The sequence below is a fragment of the Apiospora phragmitis genome, assembly GCF_038363925.1.
Source record: "Apiospora phragmitis strain CBS 135458 chromosome Unknown utg000010l:1.0-9815664.0:9184709.0-9829525.0, whole genome shotgun sequence".
Classification (NCBI taxonomy): domain Eukaryota; kingdom Fungi; phylum Ascomycota; class Sordariomycetes; order Amphisphaeriales; family Apiosporaceae; genus Apiospora; species Apiospora phragmitis.
The window spans coordinates 294,549-313,930 of record NW_027117410.1 but is presented as its reverse complement, the minus strand read 5'-3'; the positions used below and the strand labels follow the sequence as shown (position 1 = coordinate 313,930).

At 33.8% G+C, this 19,382-nt stretch overlaps 3 protein-coding genes across 3 annotated transcripts; 1 reads left to right on the top strand and 2 right to left on the bottom strand.

Annotated features, from left to right (window-relative positions):
• Positions 1-100: 100 nt before the first annotated feature.
• Positions 101-1,023, bottom strand: PG994_012677 (secretory lipase-domain-containing protein; the record flags this gene model as incomplete). Its single annotated transcript, XM_066864086.1, has 2 exons — positions 101-902; positions 926-1,023. 2 exons carry the CDS (start codon positions 1,021-1,023, stop codon positions 101-103), a joined length of 900 nt encoding a protein of 299 aa, XP_066710234.1.
• A 14,438-nt stretch (positions 1,024-15,461) lies between these two features.
• Positions 15,462-16,572, bottom strand: PG994_012676 (uncharacterized protein; the record flags this gene model as incomplete). Its single annotated transcript, XM_066864085.1, has 3 exons — positions 15,462-15,482; positions 15,785-16,113; positions 16,521-16,572. The coding sequence occupies 3 exons, from the start codon at positions 16,570-16,572 to the stop codon at positions 15,462-15,464; spliced, it is 402 nt and encodes a 133-aa protein (XP_066710233.1).
• A 1,554-nt stretch (positions 16,573-18,126) lies between these two features.
• Positions 18,127-19,132, top strand: PG994_012675 (uncharacterized protein; the record flags this gene model as incomplete). The annotated part of the gene is made up of 3 exons (XM_066864084.1): positions 18,127-18,195; positions 18,259-18,940; positions 19,002-19,132. 3 exons carry the CDS (start codon positions 18,127-18,129, stop codon positions 19,130-19,132), a joined length of 882 nt encoding a protein of 293 aa, XP_066710232.1.
• Between the last annotated feature and the right edge of the window lie 250 nt (positions 19,133-19,382).

Below are 19,382 nucleotides of genomic sequence, written 5' to 3'. Positions count from 1 at the left end.
GTTATGGACAGTTGGTAACATTGATTTCGGTATTGGTACGAGTGTCTTCTCACAGTGAATGTCTAGTTCTAGTCGAAAACTCACTCCCTCTCCCCCTCTCCTATACAATATAAAGGGGATACCCAGCTTGCCCGCCATATCCATAGCCGCAGGCAGCCCGTAAAACGAAACAAGCTCGGCCGCGGACATGGAGAACAGCGACACGTCCCGCCGCACGCAGCCGCCCGGGCCCGGCGAACCGGGCCGCGATCCAATCGTACGCGGCGGGCAAGCCGAGCAGCTCCTCGTCGGCGTGGCCGGCCATGGTGTTGCGCTCGTACTCGACCGCGACCCCGAGGCCGCAGTAGCGGTCGACGAGCTGCTCCGTGTCGGCGACGGCCGAGACCTCGTCGCGCGCGCCCTTGAAGACGTACAGGGGGGTGTCGGGCACGCCGTGCACGCCGTGCACGCCCTGCTGCAGGGCGCCCGAGGCGACGGTCTGGAACGTCTCGTTGTACAGGATGGCCCGGCCGCTCGCCAAATAATCGAAGACGTCGCGGCCCAGCTCCCGCTGGTTGTTGACCTCGACGTCGTTGTTGCCGATGTACACGAACGTCGGCTTGTTGTCGCCGGCCCCGGCCTTGGCGTCTAACAGGGCGCTGAAGTTGGCGTAGACTTTCGACAGGCCCAGGAAGGCGCTGAACAGCAGGCCGCCGCTCAGCTGGCCCGCGTCCTGCAGGAACAGGTTGGTGCCGGTGGGGACGGTGCCGCCGAGCGCGCTGCCGACGAGCCGGGCGTCAGCGTCCGGCGCGTAGGAGGGGGCCATCTCGTCCGCGAAGCCGGCCGCGAACGAGCAGATCGAGTAGCCGTACTGCGCCCACCGGGCGTCGGCGGCGAGGCCCGTCGCGGCGCGCGGATCGAGTCTAGAATGGCGAAGCCCATCTGCCGGCCCGCGGGGAAGGCGCCGTTGATGCCCATGTAATCCCTGGTTATTACGTACCAGCCGCGGTCCAGGGCCACTTGGATCTTTGGAGCGGGTGACATAAATGTTAAGCACCTTAACCACTTAGCCGTCCTACCACATAAGCATCTACCTAAACTTGATACTAAACTATATCGTAACTTAAGTTTATTTTATTAATAATCATTTAAAAAGAAATCGGAAAATTATAACTTTAACGAATTTTAATTTTAATATAGTTAATAATATTAAAATCGGTTTTTAAATTTAAATTAATAATTTAAATCGTTTTATTTTTTTCGATTTATTTTAAAAATTATATTATTATTTAATTATTTTATTTTAAATTATTATTATACTTTATTTTATAAGAAAGGTAAAATTAAGCTTTTTACTTATTTAATAAAGTTTAAACTTATATACTTTATTTAATTTAATTTATAAACGGTCTTTTTTTTCTTTTAATTTAATTAATTAAACGTTTATAATATTAAACCTTTTTCCGAGTTTATAAAATAATAGCCTCTTATAAGTACTATTAAGTTAAATGTTTTTATTATAAGTTAAAGCTTCGATTTAACTTATATACCGAAAGCGAATAAGTGTAAGCGCTTTTTAAATAAGTGTTCATTAGTTATTAAATTATTTAAGGTTTAAAGAGATTATTTTTTAACCGCGGCTTTATTTATATTTACGTAATCGAGAGGTTAAAGGTTTAAAAATATCTCGTAAATAAATTCTAATAACTCGTTATTCGTTAATTATTATTTTAAATTTAAAAATTAATTTTTAAACTCGATATTATATTTAAATAAAGTTAGCTTCATTTATATTTATATTAAATACTCTTAAACTTAAAAGAGGATTTAATATAAAAAATATATATATTAATAAATATAATAATTAACTTTTATTAATTATATATTCTATTATAAAATAATTTAATATATAATTTATTAGAATAGCAGGAACTAAGGTTTTCTATATTATTCTAAAAAGGGTGCTACGTGCTTACGCGTATAAACCCCTTTTTTATTTTAATAAGAGGGGTATACGATACCCCTCGTAGCTAGTATAAGAAATAAATATAAATAATAACATATAGTAATATAACCTCGATTAAACTTAGAACCCATTTATATATATATATACGAAAGCTTATTTAATATTAATTAATAGTTACGTGAAATAATTATAAATTAATAAAAGTAAAGAAACGGTTTTACGCCCCTATCGATGTAAGGGCGACCATGCTAAGGAGCCCCGAGAATTTCCGCCCGTTAGAGATTCGGAGGAAGAGCCGAACTAAATTAACCGTACGAGGAGGAACCCCTTTTCCCAAGTGTATATTATAAGGAGGAAACCAGGTTTCGAATTATATACGAAACTAGTTAAGCTATATATAACTATATATTTAAATAACCTTGTTATACGATCTATAAAACGATAACCCTTATTAAAATAGAATTAATTACGGTCGGCGAATCGAGACCGAGCCTAGACGTATCGAACTTAAATAAACCGATAACCCTAGACCCCGAACTATTTACATATAAAAAAGTTTCTTAAAATATCGAGATCCCTTTAATAGTTTAGAAAGAAAACGTTAACCTTGCTTTTTAAAAACTCGAACCTTTAAACGTACTTTTTAAAAAAATAATACCCGAATTATTTATAACGTACTTTATATAATACTTCTTAAAATATTATATATTAAAAATAAAGGGGACCTCCTTTTAAAAGTCGTTTATTACCGAGTTCGACGGATAAACCGAGTACTAATTCGGTTAAGTTAACCGTACGTTTTAAAAAGAGTTTTTTAATTATTTTAAAAAATACGGAATTAATATATTAACGAACGGATCCTTTAAAGCTAAACTTATAAACTTAATATTACCGGCCGCTCTTATATATTAATAAGACTAACTAATAGAACCGACTTCGGAAACCTAAAAAAAGGATGTTTTATACTCTTATTTAAAATAAATAATCGAATAACCGCCGCTTAAACGAGAAACACCCGGTTTCTATATAGAGTAATCGTTTATAATACTACGGGACACTTTAGGCCCGACGTCTAACCCTAAATTTATAAGTATTTAAACGTCGTAAGATATCGTCCTTTTTCCTTTTCCGACTCCGGTACCGCCAGACTAAACCGTATAATTATTTAGTCTAGCTTGCGTTATAAAATACGATATTCTTTTAAACCGAGCTATTTATAACGGTAAAATCGATTAAAATAAAGTCGTTACTTTTTCGAAACTATAAAAGAAAGAAAAGAACTATACCGATAAACTATACGATATCTTTTATAATAAAGTATAAATATTTATTAAAATATATCGACAGCTAGATATATTAAAAGATTAATACTATATAATCTTCCCGAATATTTTTTCCGGCCGTATAGAGGCATTTTATTTTAATTATATTAGATTTAAAAAAAGATAAAACAAGATATACTACCTTATAGACTCGTATTTTAATATAATAATAAATTACGTATAATATTTTATAAATTAAATAATAACTTATTTTATATAAGTAAAAAGTAAAAACGCCGAAAAATAACTTATCGAGGTTTTAGAAATCTTATTAAATAAGTTTTAATTCGTATAACGAGCCCTCGAAAAGGGATTTAAAAGAGAGATCGCTCTCTATACCTTAATTATACGAGCCTACCGAGGAGTTCCGGAGTTTATACCGGCCCTTATTAATTAAAAACTAACATATAAATCGTTATTTTTAGACTTTCGCGTATCGCTAAGTATAGTAACAGATTAGATACTATCGAAACGATATTTAACGAAGGAATTATATCGAGACCTGGCTATAAATACGTATTTAATTAATAAACGGTTTATAAATAACTATACGAAAAGAAATAAACTAGTTTACGGTAATAGATTATTATATAATAGCTGACTATTAGGATAGGATAGGAATTAGCGACTTATGAACACGTTTTAACTTAGGTTATTATATAAAAACCGGCAGTTCGAACGAGAAACCTGCCGAATTTACTATAAATAAAGCTGTTAATTAATAAATTACTTAGTTAAAAAGCGAACCCGTATAATAACCTAATACCTCTAAGCGTGTAACGTATCCTATAAGCGAATATCTCATATAAGCGAATATCCTACTTTTATAAATTTCCTTATAGCCTTAACCTTTTTTTATATTTTTTTACGTCCGAAAATGCTATAACTTTAAAAAAAGAGTGATATAATTCTAGCGTTTTAAGCGTTTTAAGAAGATTTAATTTTAAATATATAAAAAGCTATATTAATTTATTACGTCTTATTAAAAACTTTATAGTATAAACGAAATAATTAACCTATATAACGCGAAATATTTATAAATTCTTAAAAGTTTTTAAATTTTAAAAAAAATACGATTATTCGATATATTACTAATTTAAATACGCGATCGTTTTTTTCCCGGTTAAATAATACAAAAAATATAACGAATCGATTACTTAGTTTACGTAACGCGGGACGCGTCGGCGTTAATTAGGCCTCTAATTTCGTATAATAATAACTAGATTTCCGGACGCGTTTTAATTAAAGAATTAATTATTAAAGAATCCTTTATAAAAATCCCGACACGTATCGCGTATAATTTATCCTCGTATAAAATATAATTTATAAATATAAGATCTAAAAGGAGGATATTGATAATTTCGACGAGACCGGCTTTTTTATAAATTAAATCTCGTTCGAAATAATCGTAACCACTTTTAATTAACGCGGAAAGCTTAAAGTAATATAATCAAAGAACCGGGAATAAGTTATAATTATTTAGGGCGTTAGATTATACGGTTACGTTATCCCTTCGTATATTATTTTTATTAGGAAAACGTACCTCTTTTCTTAATACGAAAACAGCTTATTACCGAAGGATTAGGTAATTATAATTATTAAAAATAATTAAATTACGAATAAAAGAGGCGAGGATTAGATTCGATATTTTAATTAATATACCAGGTTTCGTATAAAAGGTCGTTATCGCCTTTTAGTCCTAAACGGCTACGAAAGTTATTACTCGATAGTTTTCGAGCTATATTATAAAAAGAACTCGATTATTATACTTTATATACTTTTTTATTTATTATATAAATTTTAACCTCTTAATATCGGCTATTTTTATATATTAAAAAACGCGTATAAAAAAGAAATTAAATATTTTATACGGGCGTATATTATTTATATCTTAAAAGAGGACTTCTTACTAACGTTTTTAAAAACGTTTTAAACGATTTTTACCATTTCGAATATATAAAAAAGCTTTTAAAAAATAAAACTCGTCTCGTATAATCCGGAATATATTATTTTATAATTAGATATAAAGTTAAGTATTTTAATACCTCCGGGGACGTTTTTCGGCCTATTTATTCTTTAAAAATTAAAAACTTTAAATAACTCGATTAAAGCTTAATTTTAAACCGAATACGTTCGAAACCGTATTTTATAATATTAAAATAACTTTCCGATATTTATTTTAATTAGCCTTAACATATCCTATAAGCGAATATCCTATATAAGTAAATATTCTATTCTTTTATACCCTTTTTAATAAAATATAAGTTAATTTTATTATAACGTATTTAATATATTAAAATTAATCGGAATCTTTATCTCTAGATACTTCTATATTATTTTAATAAGTACGCGTATTATACCCGGGCTCTCCGCAGATTCTATAATATTATAAACGTGTTTTAAACGTCCTTATACAACTACTCCTCCGACGCGATTCGTTTTATAATTATTTATTAATATCTTTTTAAAACTATAAGTCTTCTCTAGCTTATATACGAAGTGATTTTCTATTTTATAGCCGTTTCTTTTTCGTACGGCGGCGCCGGCTAAGTATTTTATTTATTTTTCGAAGTGTCGCGTTTTTATTTTTTAAAAGAGTAACTCGGTATATAATATATATTATAACTTTTATAATTTAATTAAGGCTAATTAAAATAAATATTAAAGAGTTATTTTAATATTATATAATACGGTTTCGAACGTATTCGGTTTAGGATTAAATTTTAATCGGGTTATTTAAAGTTTTTAATTCTTAAAGAATAAATAGGCCGAAAAACGTCCCCGGACGTATTAAAGTACGTAGCTTTATATCTAATTATAAAATAATATATTCCGGATTATACGGAATAAGTCCTATTTTTTAAAAGCTTTTTCGTATATTCGAAACGGTAAAAATCGCTTAGAACGCTTTTAAAAACGCTAATAGGAAGTCCTCCTTTAAGATATAAATAATATACGCCCGTATAAAATATTTAATTTCTTTCCCGTACGCTTTTTTTAATATACGAAAATAATTAATATTAAGAGGCTAAAATTTATATAATAAATAAAAAAGTATATAAAATATAATAATCGAGTTTTTTTTATAATAAAGCTTAAAAATTATCGAGTAGTAATTTTTATAACCGTTTAAGATTAAAAAGCGATAATAACCCTTTATACGAGACCTAATATATTAATTAAAATATTAAATCTAGTCCTCGCCTTTTTTATTTATAATTTAATTATTTTTAATAATTACGATTACTTAATCCTTTAATAATAGGCTGTTTTCGTACTAAGAAAAGAGGTACGTTTTCCCGGTAAAAATAATATACGGAGGGATAACGTAACCGTATAATCCGATGCCTTAAATAATTATAACCTATTCTTAATTCTTTTATTATATTACTTTAAGCTTTCCATATTAATCGAAAATAGTTACGATTATTTTAAATAAGATTTAACTTATAAAAAAGCCGGTCTCGTCGAAATTATAAATATCCTCCTTTTAAATCCTATTATTAAATGGGCTCTCGTACGTACAGTGGTTCCGGTTTTAATCGGGGTTTAATCGTTCTTATTCTATTATTCATATTTATTTTTAATACGAGCTACGAAGGGTATCGTATACCCTTCTTAATAAAATAAGAAAGGGGTTCGTACGCGTAAGTACGTAACACCCTTTTTAAAATAATATAAATAGCTTTAGTTCTAGCTATTCTAATATTAATAGTTTTTTATTTTAGTAATAGAATTAACCTGTTCCCCTTTTTAAATACGAGTCTTCCCTTTACGAGGGGTCTCGTACGGTTAGGTTATTTTAATCCGGTATTAAGTACCTAATTAAACTATATAGGTAATACTATACCTTCTTAATATCGTTTTGGTTAAATAGCAGGTCTACTCGATTAATTATTCTAGTCGTTCGTCCAAAAGTAATAATAATAGTAAAGGAACTATTATATATCCTAATATACTATACTCCGTAAAGGATTAATAAAAATAGTTTTATAAATAAATATTCTTTTATATATAAATAATTCGTATAATATAAATTCTTTTTTTTTTATATATATATACTTTTTTTTTTTAAAATATTATATAAAAATAAATTATATACTTATATATATATTTATAAATATATATATATATATATTTATATAATATTTAATTAATAAATCGTTAATTTTTTTAATATTATTATTATTAATATAATCGATCGTAATTAACGCTAAATAACGTTATTAATTTTTTCGGTTTAAAATCGGTAAATTATATTTATACTTTATATTAATGTATAATATCTTATTTCTTTTTTAATTTTTAACGTTTATTAATTTCGTACGATAAAATAAAGAAGTTCGCGTTTATAACTTACCGAGCCGCGATATCGAGATACGCGTACCGGTAAACGACGATATTCGCCGCCTATTCGCTCGTATTATTCGTTACGAGGGTTACTTCTATACGGTTCTTATTTAATCGCGCAATAATATTAATAGCGTTTATAATAATCGGTACGTCCAGTCCTATATTCCGTTCTGTAAATACGTTCGTTTCGATAAATATTAGAACGGCGTTTATACTTTATACGTTTAAGCTTTATATAGTAACCGGTATTTATATTATAACTTATAATTCGTAAACCTTAATCCCGATAATAACGAGAATAAAAGTAGTGGTAATAAAGTTAAAATAATAATTATATAATAATAAATTAGTAATAAATAAAATAAATAATTTTTATATCTATATAAATAATATTTTCGTGCGGTTATTTTTATTATATTACCCGTTTAAATTATAATATATTACGGTTTTTTTTTTAACCTTTATATAATACTTAATAAATAAAATATATCGGTAATAATTATATAAAAAAGGATTAATAAAAGAAATCTCTTTTTTTTTTTATATCTCTTCTTTTTTAATTACTCGCCGTATAAATCTAGCTTCTTAATATACACTTTTATATATATAATAAGGTTATTTATTAAGACTAGCTATTTAAAAGCTTTATTTAAGAATACTTTAATAAAGGTATCTACCGAATTATCTCTATTATCGATATAATAAACCTTTAATATTTCCCTTTTCTTATATAACTTTTAAAAAGATATAATATTAATTATAAGCCTCTTCTCGTTTATCATACCTAGCTTAACTAAATAATTATAAAATAATTTCGAGTTTATATAAAAGGTTATTAAAATATTTTAAAATTTTAATATTTATATAATTCTTTTAAACGTAATACTTAATATAATACCGCTATTTATATTAGAAATTATATTATATAATTTATTAATTAATACGTTTTTAATAACTCTTTTATATTTAATCGAGCTTTAATAAATAATATTACCTTAAATTTAGAATTTATTTTTTATATAATAAATTTTTTAACTTAATAAAATTAGGTATCTAAGTTAAGAGGTTAGGTTCTTATTATTTATAAACGAGCCGTCGATAAAAATATATATTTTTATATAATAAAGGTTAAGCGGGATATATTTTAAGCCGCGTATTTAATTCTGGATTTATTAATTAATTTATATATTTAGGTTTTTAATATCCTTATTCTTTAAGGTTTATACTTAAGCGGCGGTAAATAAGTCGTATACTGCCTCTAATTAATAAATAAATACGAAATATACCCTTTTCGTACGCTAAGAGATATATTATTAGCCTTTATTAATAGCTTTTAAATCGATAAGTTTTAATTAATTAGCCTATTCTTTTTATTCGAAAAGGATATCGTATAATTCTAATTAAATCTTACCTCTATTAAACTCGATCGGCGTGTTTTCAGTCAAGATGCTTTTTAATTTTATATAGAATTATTCTTTTATTAGCTTTTTTTCCTTTTTTTTAAAAAAAGGAGTTATAATAAAGCTAAACGTATCGTCGGTTTATATTATTATAATATTAAAAATATCCAGTCTCTTTATAATAAATAATAAATAAGCGTTATATATTAATACGGTTATTTTTAAATTTTATATATAATAATTATAATATATTTTAAACTAATAAAATCTTAATTCTATTAATTCGTATAAGGGTAATACGATTTAAAATAACGTTCCTTTAAGGTATTAAATCTTTAACTTTATTAATAAATATATATAGATTAATCGGTTTAACTTATTATATAATTAAATATACGCTTATATAATATCGCGTAGCTCGCTTTATATATTAAAGTTTTAAATTAAGGTCGGTCTGAAGGCTAAAAAGAGTCTTTAGCTCATCCGCTAGATTATTAGTAACTAAGTTAAAATAGCCTCCTTTTTTATATCTTCGTAATTTTATATTACGAGCCTAGATTTTTCGTATAGCTTTATAATTTTACCCTTAATCTTTTGTACGAGCTATGTTTTAAAAATTCTCCAGCTAGTATACTTGTTTAGGTCGAATCGAATAAATTCGAAAACCTTTTATATAGTAAAATTATTAATCTCCTCTACATTAAACTTTTAGAACAGGTATTTAGACGAAATAATAACCCTGTTTTATCGAAACTTAATTATTAACTCGTAATTTTCTTATTTTTTTTGGGTAAAGAATATAGCGGCTCGAACGTTCCGGAATAAGTATTTTCTAAGTCGTTTTTAGCCGCGTTATACGGGAGCTACCGTAATTTCCTCGGCTATCGGTTTAGTATTTGAAGTATTTACTAACTATTCCGGATCTAGTTATATATCCGGCTCGTTACGCGGTTCTTCGGCCTCTTTTTAATAGTACGGCTTAATTTAAATTATTCGAAAAGCTTTTAAGCCGTTTAAAGTATTTACTCGGATCGTATAGTTTTTAATAATTATTATTTTGTATGGTCCGGTTTATCCTTTTTTTTCCCGCTAAATTAGAACTTTATTCCGGAGCGGGAGTATTAAAATATTTTAGATAACTAATCTATTCCGAGTATTTAAAGCTCGGTAGATATTAATATTTATACGTATTTTTTAAAATATCTTTATTATTTTCCGTATAACTTCTCCTCGTGTTTAAATTTCTGGTAACGGTAGTAAATTCCCGTCGATACGAGGGTATATTTTAAATACGAGTAAGGCAGGTATTAGGCCGTTAAGGCTAGCCGTATTATTTGAAGCTTTAATTATTATTTAAAGTATTATTTTAATATTTATATAATAACCGAGATTTTTTTATAAAATATTAAAGGCTTTACGTAATAAAATATATATTTATTTAATTTTACTTATTATTTAATAAATTTCGATAAATATTTATTTATAAGTAATTCTTATTATTTATACGTGATCGCGAAACTTTTTTTAAAAGTGCATACTTAGATTATACGAGATATAATTAAAAGGTCTTTAATATACGTATATTTAGTACTTATAAAAAGTATTTTAAGTATTTTGTATATTAAGCGAATATAAAAATATAACCGTTTAAAAGGATATATTTAAATCGATTATATAAAGTATATTTTATTTGTTAATATAAATAATATTTATAATAATTTCGTAATTAAAGTCGTATTTGTTTTATAACGAGAATTTAAATCTTTATAATACCGGATCGTGCGTTTAGTATTAAAAGCAGAACTTCTGGATCTCGTTAAAAATAATAGGGTCGATATCGTTATAGCCGGCGTTCTTTAAGAGAGTATAAAGCTTTTTTATACGAAGGTATTTAAAATATTAGTAAAGGTGTTAAAGCTATTTTTTAATAAAATATAATATCGTTTTTATACGGCCGGTATTAAAAAATAGGTATCCCTATTTCTTAATTATAAAAAGTATCTCGCCGTCCTTTTATATAATAAGGTTAAAAATATTATTATAATATATTTTAAACCGGTCGGCGTTATATAGTAAGAATAAAAAAAAAGTTATAATATTTAAGATATAATATTTTATTATTTTTAATAAGTTTTATATATCGATTATTTTAATTAACGAGATAGGCTTTAAGTTTCTGAACTTGATTTCGGCGTTTCCGGGGTTTAGTCGATTTGTACGTCTAGGTTCTTTCGTATATAAGCCTTTATTTAAAACTTTTTAACTGTTAAAAATAAGGCGGCGCCGGTATTTTAAAGTTTTTTTTAATAAGTCTAGTTATACGGGCTATTAAAATTAAATTGGTCGGTTTGTATAGTAGTTTCTAAGTAGATATCCTCGTTAATAAACCGGTGGTAGAACGCGGCGTCCGTTAAGTAAATAATACCTTATTATGTATTTTTTGGATCGAGATATTTATATTCCTTTTTGTTATTTTCTAGTTCTTTTTTATTCTTTTTTTAATTTTAGACGAACGTTTTATACTTATTTTAAGAAAAGGGGCCTTGTTTAATATTATTGCACGTTTAGAGATATTGATTCCTTGTTTGGAACTATTTTTTAGCTAGGTGGTTTATTAATTAATAGCCTTGTTTATAACAGATTCGGCAGGTTTTTTATTCAAACTTCCAGTTCCTGTATGGTAATCTTGGTTAGAAAGTGCCGGCGGGTCGCTAGATCCTTTTTTATTTTAGTGGTTGGCTATTATACGGTAATTTATTATCGTAGGCTAGTCGGTTTCCTTTCGTACGGTTATTTATAAACCGTTTATTAATTAGGTACGTATTTATAGTTAGGTTTCGATATAGTTCTTCCGTTAAATATCGTTTTAATAGTATCTGGTCCGTTATTATATTTAACGATACGCGAAAGTCTGAAAATAGCGCTTTATATATTAACTTTTAATAAATAAAGGTTAGTAAAAATTCCGGAACTTTTCGATAAGCTCTTACGACGGAGGTATAAAAAGCGATCTTTTTTTAAATCCCTTTCCGAGGGCTCGTTATGCGAATTAGAGCTTATTTAGCAGGATTTCTAAAACCTCGATAGGTTATTTCTCGGCGTTCTTACTTTTTATTTATATAAAAGAGGTTATTATTTAATTTATAAAATATTATACGTAATTTATTATTATATTAAAGTATAAGTTTATTAGATAGTATATCTTATTTTATTTCTTTTTAAGTCCGATATAATTAAAATAGAATACCTTCGCATAGCCGGAAAGAATATTTAGAAAGATTATATAGTATTAGTTTTTTAATATATTTAGCCGTCGGCATGTTTTAATAAATATCCGTATTCTGTCGTAGAAGATATTGTACGGCTTACCGGTATAGTTCTTTTCCTTTCTTTATACCTTCGAAAAAGTGATAACTTTATTTTAATCGATTTTACCGTTATAAATAGCTCGGCTTAAAGGGATATCGTATTTCGTAATATACGCTAGACTAGATAATTGTGCCGTCTGGTCCGGCGGTATCGGAGTCGGAAAAGGAAAAAGGATAACGTCTTGCAACGCTCGGGTACTTGGGAATTTAGGGTTAGACGTCGGGCCTAGAGTGTTTGAAACTCCGGGATTAAACGTCGGTTTTAAAGTACCTTGTAATATCGCGGACGATTATTCCGTATAGAGACCGGGTATCTCTCGCTTAGGCGGCGGTTTTTCGACTGTTTATTTTCGAGAAAAGTGTAGAACATCCTCCTTTCGGGTTTCCGAAATCGGTTCTGCCGGTCGGTCCTGTTAATGTGTGGGATTAGCCGGTAGTACCAGACTTGTAAGCTTAGTTTTAAAGGATCTATCCGTTAATATATTAACTCCGTGTTCTTTAAAATAATTAAAGAGCTCCTTCTAGAATGTACGGTTAATTTAGCCGAACTAATATTCGGTTTATCCGTTAAACTTTATAATAAACGATTTTTTAAGGGAGGTCCTTTTTATTTTTAATATATAATATTTTAAAAAGTATCGTATAAAGTATATTATAAATAGTTCGGGTATTATTTTTTCGAAAAGTACGTTTAAAAGTTCGAATTTTTAAAAAGCGAGATTAACGTTTCTTTTCTAAATTACTAAAAAGATTCCGGTATTTTAAGATACTTTTTCGTACGTAAGCGGTTCGGGGTTTAAGGTCGTCAGTTTATTTAGGTTCGATACGTCCGGGCTTAATCCCGATTCGCCGACCGCGATTAACTCTATTTAATAAGGGTTATTATTTTATAAATTATATAATAAAGTTATTTAAATATATAATTATATATAGCTTAACTAGTTTCGCGTATAATTTAAAACCTAGTCTCCTCCCTATAATATATACTCGGAAAAAAAGGTTCCTCCTCGTACGGTTAATTCAGTTCGGCTCTTCCTCCGAATTTCTAACGGGCGGAAATTCTCGGGGCTCTTTAGTACGGTCGCTTTTACGTCGGTAAAAACGTAAAACCGTTTTTTTACTCTTATTAATTTATAATCGCTACGGGTAATTATTAATTAATATTAAATAAGCTCTCGTATATATAATAGTTCCGGTTTTAATTAGGGTTTGATCGTTTTTATTTTATTATTTATATCTATTTTTAATATAAGTTACAAAAGGTATCGTATACCCCTCTTAATAAAATAAAAAGGGGTTCGTACACGTAAATATATAACACCCCTTTTAAAATAATATAAATAGCTTTAATTCTAGCTATTTTAATACTTATACTTATAAATTATATTCTATATAAAAATAAATTACGCGTAATACGCGTCGGGATCTTTATAAAGGACTTTTTAATAATCGATTTTTCGTTTAAAACGCGTCCGGAGGTCTAGTTATTATCGTACGAAATTAAAGGCCTAATTAACGCCGACACGTCCCGCGTCGCGTAAACTAAGTAATCGATTCGCTATATCTTTTATATTACTTAGCTAGGGAGGAAACGATCGCGTATTTAAATTAATAATATATCGAATAATCGCATTTTTTTTTAATTTAAAAGCTTTCGAGAATTCGTAGGTATTTCGCGTCGTATAGGTTAACTATTTCGTTTACGCTATAAGGTTTTCAATAAAACGTAATAAATTAATACAGCTTTTCGTACGCTTAAAATTAAGTCTTCTTAAAACGCTTAAAGCACTAGAATTATATCACTCTCTTTTTAAAATTATAACATTTTCGGACATAAAAAAATATAAAAAAAGGTTAAGGCTATAAGGAAATTTATAAAAATAAGATATTCGCTTATGTAGGACATTCGCTTATAGGATACGTTAACTAAATTATAAAGGTTATAATATATATTATATACCGAATTACTCTTTTAAAAAATAAGAACGTAATATTTCGAAAAGTAAATAAAATATTTAGCCGGCGCCGCCGTACGAAAAAGAAACGGCTATAAAATAAAAGATTATTTTATATATAAACTAAAAAAAAAACCTATAATTTTAAAGGGATATTAATAAATAATTATAAAACGAATCGCGTCGAAGGAGTAGTCGTACGAAAACGTTTAAGACACGCTTATAACGCTATAAAATCTATGGAGAGCCCGGGCATAATACGCGCACTTATTAAAATAATATAGAAATATCTAGAGATAAGGATTCCGATTAATTTTAATATATTAAATACGTTGTGGTAAAATTAATTTATATTTTATTAAAAAGAGTATAAAAGAATAAGATATTCGCTTATATAAGATATTCGCGTATAAAATACGTTAAATAATAAAATATAATAATATAACCACGATTAAACCTAGAACCCACTTATACGTACGTACGAAAGCTTATTTAATATAATTACTATAGCTATTTAAAATAAATAACCGTTATTACTCTAAGGTTTTTAATTTTATTTATAATAAATAAATATTATTTATATTTATAAACTTTAAAATAATCGTTTATTTCGTAATAAATAATATTTTAAATAAAAATTTTAATTAATTTAATTATATAATAATTATTATTTAAATTTATAGTATTATTAACTTTACTTATATTATAAATAAATCGAGCGATAATATTTTTAATAAAATCTTATTTTAAAAAAAAGTTAAATATTCTTTTCGAATATATAATAAACGCGTCGAGAACTTATTATCGTAATTAATATAGTTTTTAACTTAAGGCAACGGGTAATAAATCTCTTTACTTAATAAATTCTAAAGGGCGAAGCGCGCTGGTCTATCTTAAATAACCGGGCAACGAACAGCCGGAATACGTTATACTTAAGGGCAAAGCCTAGCTACGCCTGTCAGATAGCCCAGGTTTTAAAATATTCCTCCTAGGCGAAAAAAGAGGGTCCTGGCGGACTCCTTGGACTCGGTCCGGGTCGGTCTACCCCTAATTCTGTCCCGCAAGGTGGCTCGGGGTACCTTGAGTCTTTTAAAGGCTGCACGTTCCGACTCGCCAGCTTATACGGCTAAAATAGTACGCTAAATGGCGGATTCGGGGGTTAGGATAAGCATGGCTAGAAAGCACGAGAAGTAACGATTTTGGCAGTATCCTCTAATTACTAATAAGGGGGTTAGATACTAACTTATATGCGAAAAGGGGGTTAGGGGGCTTCGCTTATCGGTAGTCAATTTAAGTGGCTGCTTATGTGGTAGGACGGCTAAGTGGTCAGGGTGCTTAGTACTCATTGAGCGTGGCAGAAGTGTTGCAGTGCACCAATTTTGCCAAAAATGAAAATGAAAGAGAGGAAAAAAAAGAAAAAAAACAGTGGGTGTAATTTTACCTGCATGGCATCGACGCTGAAAGCGCCGGCCGGGGCCGGAGTGTCGGGGCGGATGGCGCAGCTCGGCACGCAGTCCGGGTTCGGCGAATCGTAGGCGATGGCGTACGACAGCAGTTTCCTGTTGTCCGTGGGGGCCGTGCTTGGGGGCGTGATGAGGGTGGCGACAGGGTTGTCGTTGGAGTCGCGCGAGCGGTACATGTACTGGTAGACCCTGCCGGCCGTGTACGTGCTCGCGGGCCCGGATTTGATCACATTGGAGATGAATCTGTCCCGGCCGAGCTCGCCCTCGTGGTAGGTGCTGATGTTGGGCAGGGACACGTAGAAGGGGTCTTGGGTAGGGGGGACGAGAGGTTATCGTCATCGTCGGGTAGGGGTTGGAGGAGGTCCAGACCCAGGTTGGGGAGGGTCAGGTTGGGCAGATCTAGATCTGGTAGGAGCCCGTTCAACAAGGCATGGTCGCATGCAACAAAGAAAGCCAAGAACACCAAAACGAGAGTCGCCACGGGAGGGAATATGCTAAGAGCTCCAGCGGTAATTAGATATTACAGAGCGGTAATAGCATTGCCGCTTAGAGAAGATATCTAGAAAATTAAGAATAATCGTCGCATCTCTCGTCTTAGTTCAGGAGACCATGCTAGCATATATACTTACAACCAGGGAATCAGCATACAATAACTCGAAGGCCATTTTGAATTTCGTCTTAGCAATTGTAATTGGGTTGCTCTCCAGGGTTTACCGGGCTTCGAGGCTGCAATATGCGAGATTGGCAGGCCTCTGACCAGCGCCATGTTTCGATGTCTTTGACAACACGTTAATGGTATGAACTTTCAAGGAGTTAAACATATTTCTTCCGGAGCAGTAAGTGCTGGCCGTCTGAGCTTGGCTCCCGGCATGGTTCGGGCGCTTCCCATCAAGCCTTTCGCATCAGATACTACGGGGCCCCTTGTGTCTCGCAAACCCCACTCCGCCGACTCGCGAATAGCCTTCTCAGATGAAGATGAGCATTGAAACATCATCTCTCATCCAGCCTGCACGATTTGGGGATCATGGTAGGTAGGCCTAAGGGATAAGGCCTTGGCGGATGAGCTGGCCTATGCCTATTCGACTACATATAGCTAATATTTACACTGTGCCAGAGGGCAGCAGACCCCCCTCCCCTCATCATCAGCTCTGGATCGCTTTCTCTGCGAGGTGGAAGCAAAAGTTTTGCAGTCACCTTACCCATATCTTGTGTGACGATCGGATGTCTCAGAGCGCAGGCGAACAACGAAAAGTGTGTGAGACACGGGCTCAGGCCACGAACACTGACCACATCCTCCAAGAACAGCCGGCACGGCACAGCTTAAACCACGGGTTTCAACGCCGAACTACTGGGGATATTCTCAGGTGACACTCGTGTAACCTCGGACTTGTGTGACATCGGGAGGACAAACCGTAGCAGATAACGACTTCTGGCAGATATAGGAGTTTGGCCGGCTTTCTTTTCCCTACCATTTGTGGTCTTGCACCGCGAACCTGGTTCCAAACTTGATGAGCCACCCCGCAGAGCCAAGATATCATGTGAGGCACCGCAGGGCGTTCATAAGTCTAATGATAAATCTTTTTGTTGCATGCTTGAGCAAAGACGCTTGAAACATCGTCTCGACAGTTCACCCCAGAAGAGGACGTGCCATGATCTATCCCGCGAATAGAGCAGTACCCGCACACTAATGTAGATAGTAAGTATGTACTGTAGGTAAACGAAAACTAGAAGCGATTCATAGACACACATATAAGCGAAGCGACCTTCGAAGATTAGCCATAATTCCTTCCATTTCCTTGAAATGTACCCGTGGCCCAATAGCCACTCCACATATTCCTTTCTTGAAGAGACATGAGCCCTACAGCGCTGTGTGAATGTCCTGTATGATTAAAAACCATATTATCATCCTTTATATCCACTACCACCAAATAACTCACGCCACACTGCTGAAGACGCGCAAACGATATAAGAGTGACACATTCTCTATGTATATGTCACGTGTTCCTGCTAACCGGGTGTACAAGTGTCCCGACAAGAACGGGAATAATGTTACCTTGAATGGGAAGGCTTGACTAATCCCCCGTGCTGGGCGGGGGAGCACTGAAAAGTCTCCGGGCTGACAAATACGCACCGTGCATGCACCTTACATAAAGTCAGCATCATCACAGTAATTCAAATGGCGTTCAGCTTCATTAATAAACAATATTATATCTTATTAAATCAACTACCACTAAGGGTGAAGGTAAAATTTACATAAATTCTCTGCGACGTCAAGCGCCTTGGCAGATCACTCCAGTATTACGGTCGATCTCTTGGCACAATGGCACCTGCTATTCTTGTTATTGGTGCCACAGGCAGTCAGTACTACACCAAGCCAAACATCTCCGAGGTTTACCTTGCTTTCTGACACTCGCGGATACAGATACGGGACACCGTGGCGACCCTGTCCAAGTTCCTAAAGGAGGAGAGCAGCGGCAGCCCCTTCGCCGGCCACCGGATCCTCGCCCTCACGCGCTCGGCCCAGGGCGCCGCCGCGCAGCAGCTCGCGACGCTGCCCGGGGTCGAGGTGGTTGAGTTCCCCTGGGCCGACGTGACCGAGGCCTGGCTGCGCGCCCACGCGGTGGCGCGCGTATTCGTCGCGTCGGCCGTCGCGTTGGCCGTGGACCCGGCGCAGTTCTCGACCGAGTCCGGCTTCCTGGTGGCGGCGCGGGCGGCGGGCGTCGAGTACGTCGTGCGCATCTCGACGACGGCGGCCAACGTGCGGCCGGACTGCGACGCCTACTACGCGCGCACGCACTGTGCCATCGAGGCCATGCTGGGCTCGTCGGCGTTTGAGAAGCTTAAGTGGACGTCGCTCGCGTTCTTCACGGCCGGCCTTTTCGTGAAGAAGGTCCGCGAGGCGGGTGGGCGGCAGGACGAGCTGCTGCGGCTGATCGGGAACCCGGACGCGCCGGTCGGCATCATTGACGCCGACGATATCGGGCTGATCGCGGCGCGGCTCCTGGTCTGCGAGGACCCCTCGGCGCACCACCACGTCGTGAACGGGCCCGAGTACATCACAGGACGGCAGATGTTGGCGATGGTGGAGCAGCAGATCGGGGCCCCCGTGAGGAGGTCGTCTACAAAGATGTGTCGTTTGTCGAGGGCATGGCCGCGGCGGACAAGGAGCACAGGACCCTCATTATGACCATCCAGCACGCGATGGAGCCGCTGTGGGGGGTGAGGCGTTGGCGTCGACCACGAGCAAGGAGATCCTGGAGATCGCCGCGCCTCAGTCTACTCCGGCTGCTTCCTGGGTCAAGGTTCTGAAAGCGTTGGAGATGTAATTAGCGCATTGCCTTTGGATTCTCATGTAACAGGTATCAGGTATTCTGTAGGTCGCTTGCGACGTGGCAGCATCATCTCTTTCGTAACTCTAGGGGGGCACCTCAGACCTGTAGCACATTGACGCAGAGGTGGACTGTCATAGTCTGCCACTGCGCATGAGCCGCGACTAGCAGTTAGGGGCAATTTTGGCGGATCGTTGCCATTCACCCATGCCACTGTTTTCAATAGCATTGTGTGAGAGCAATAAGC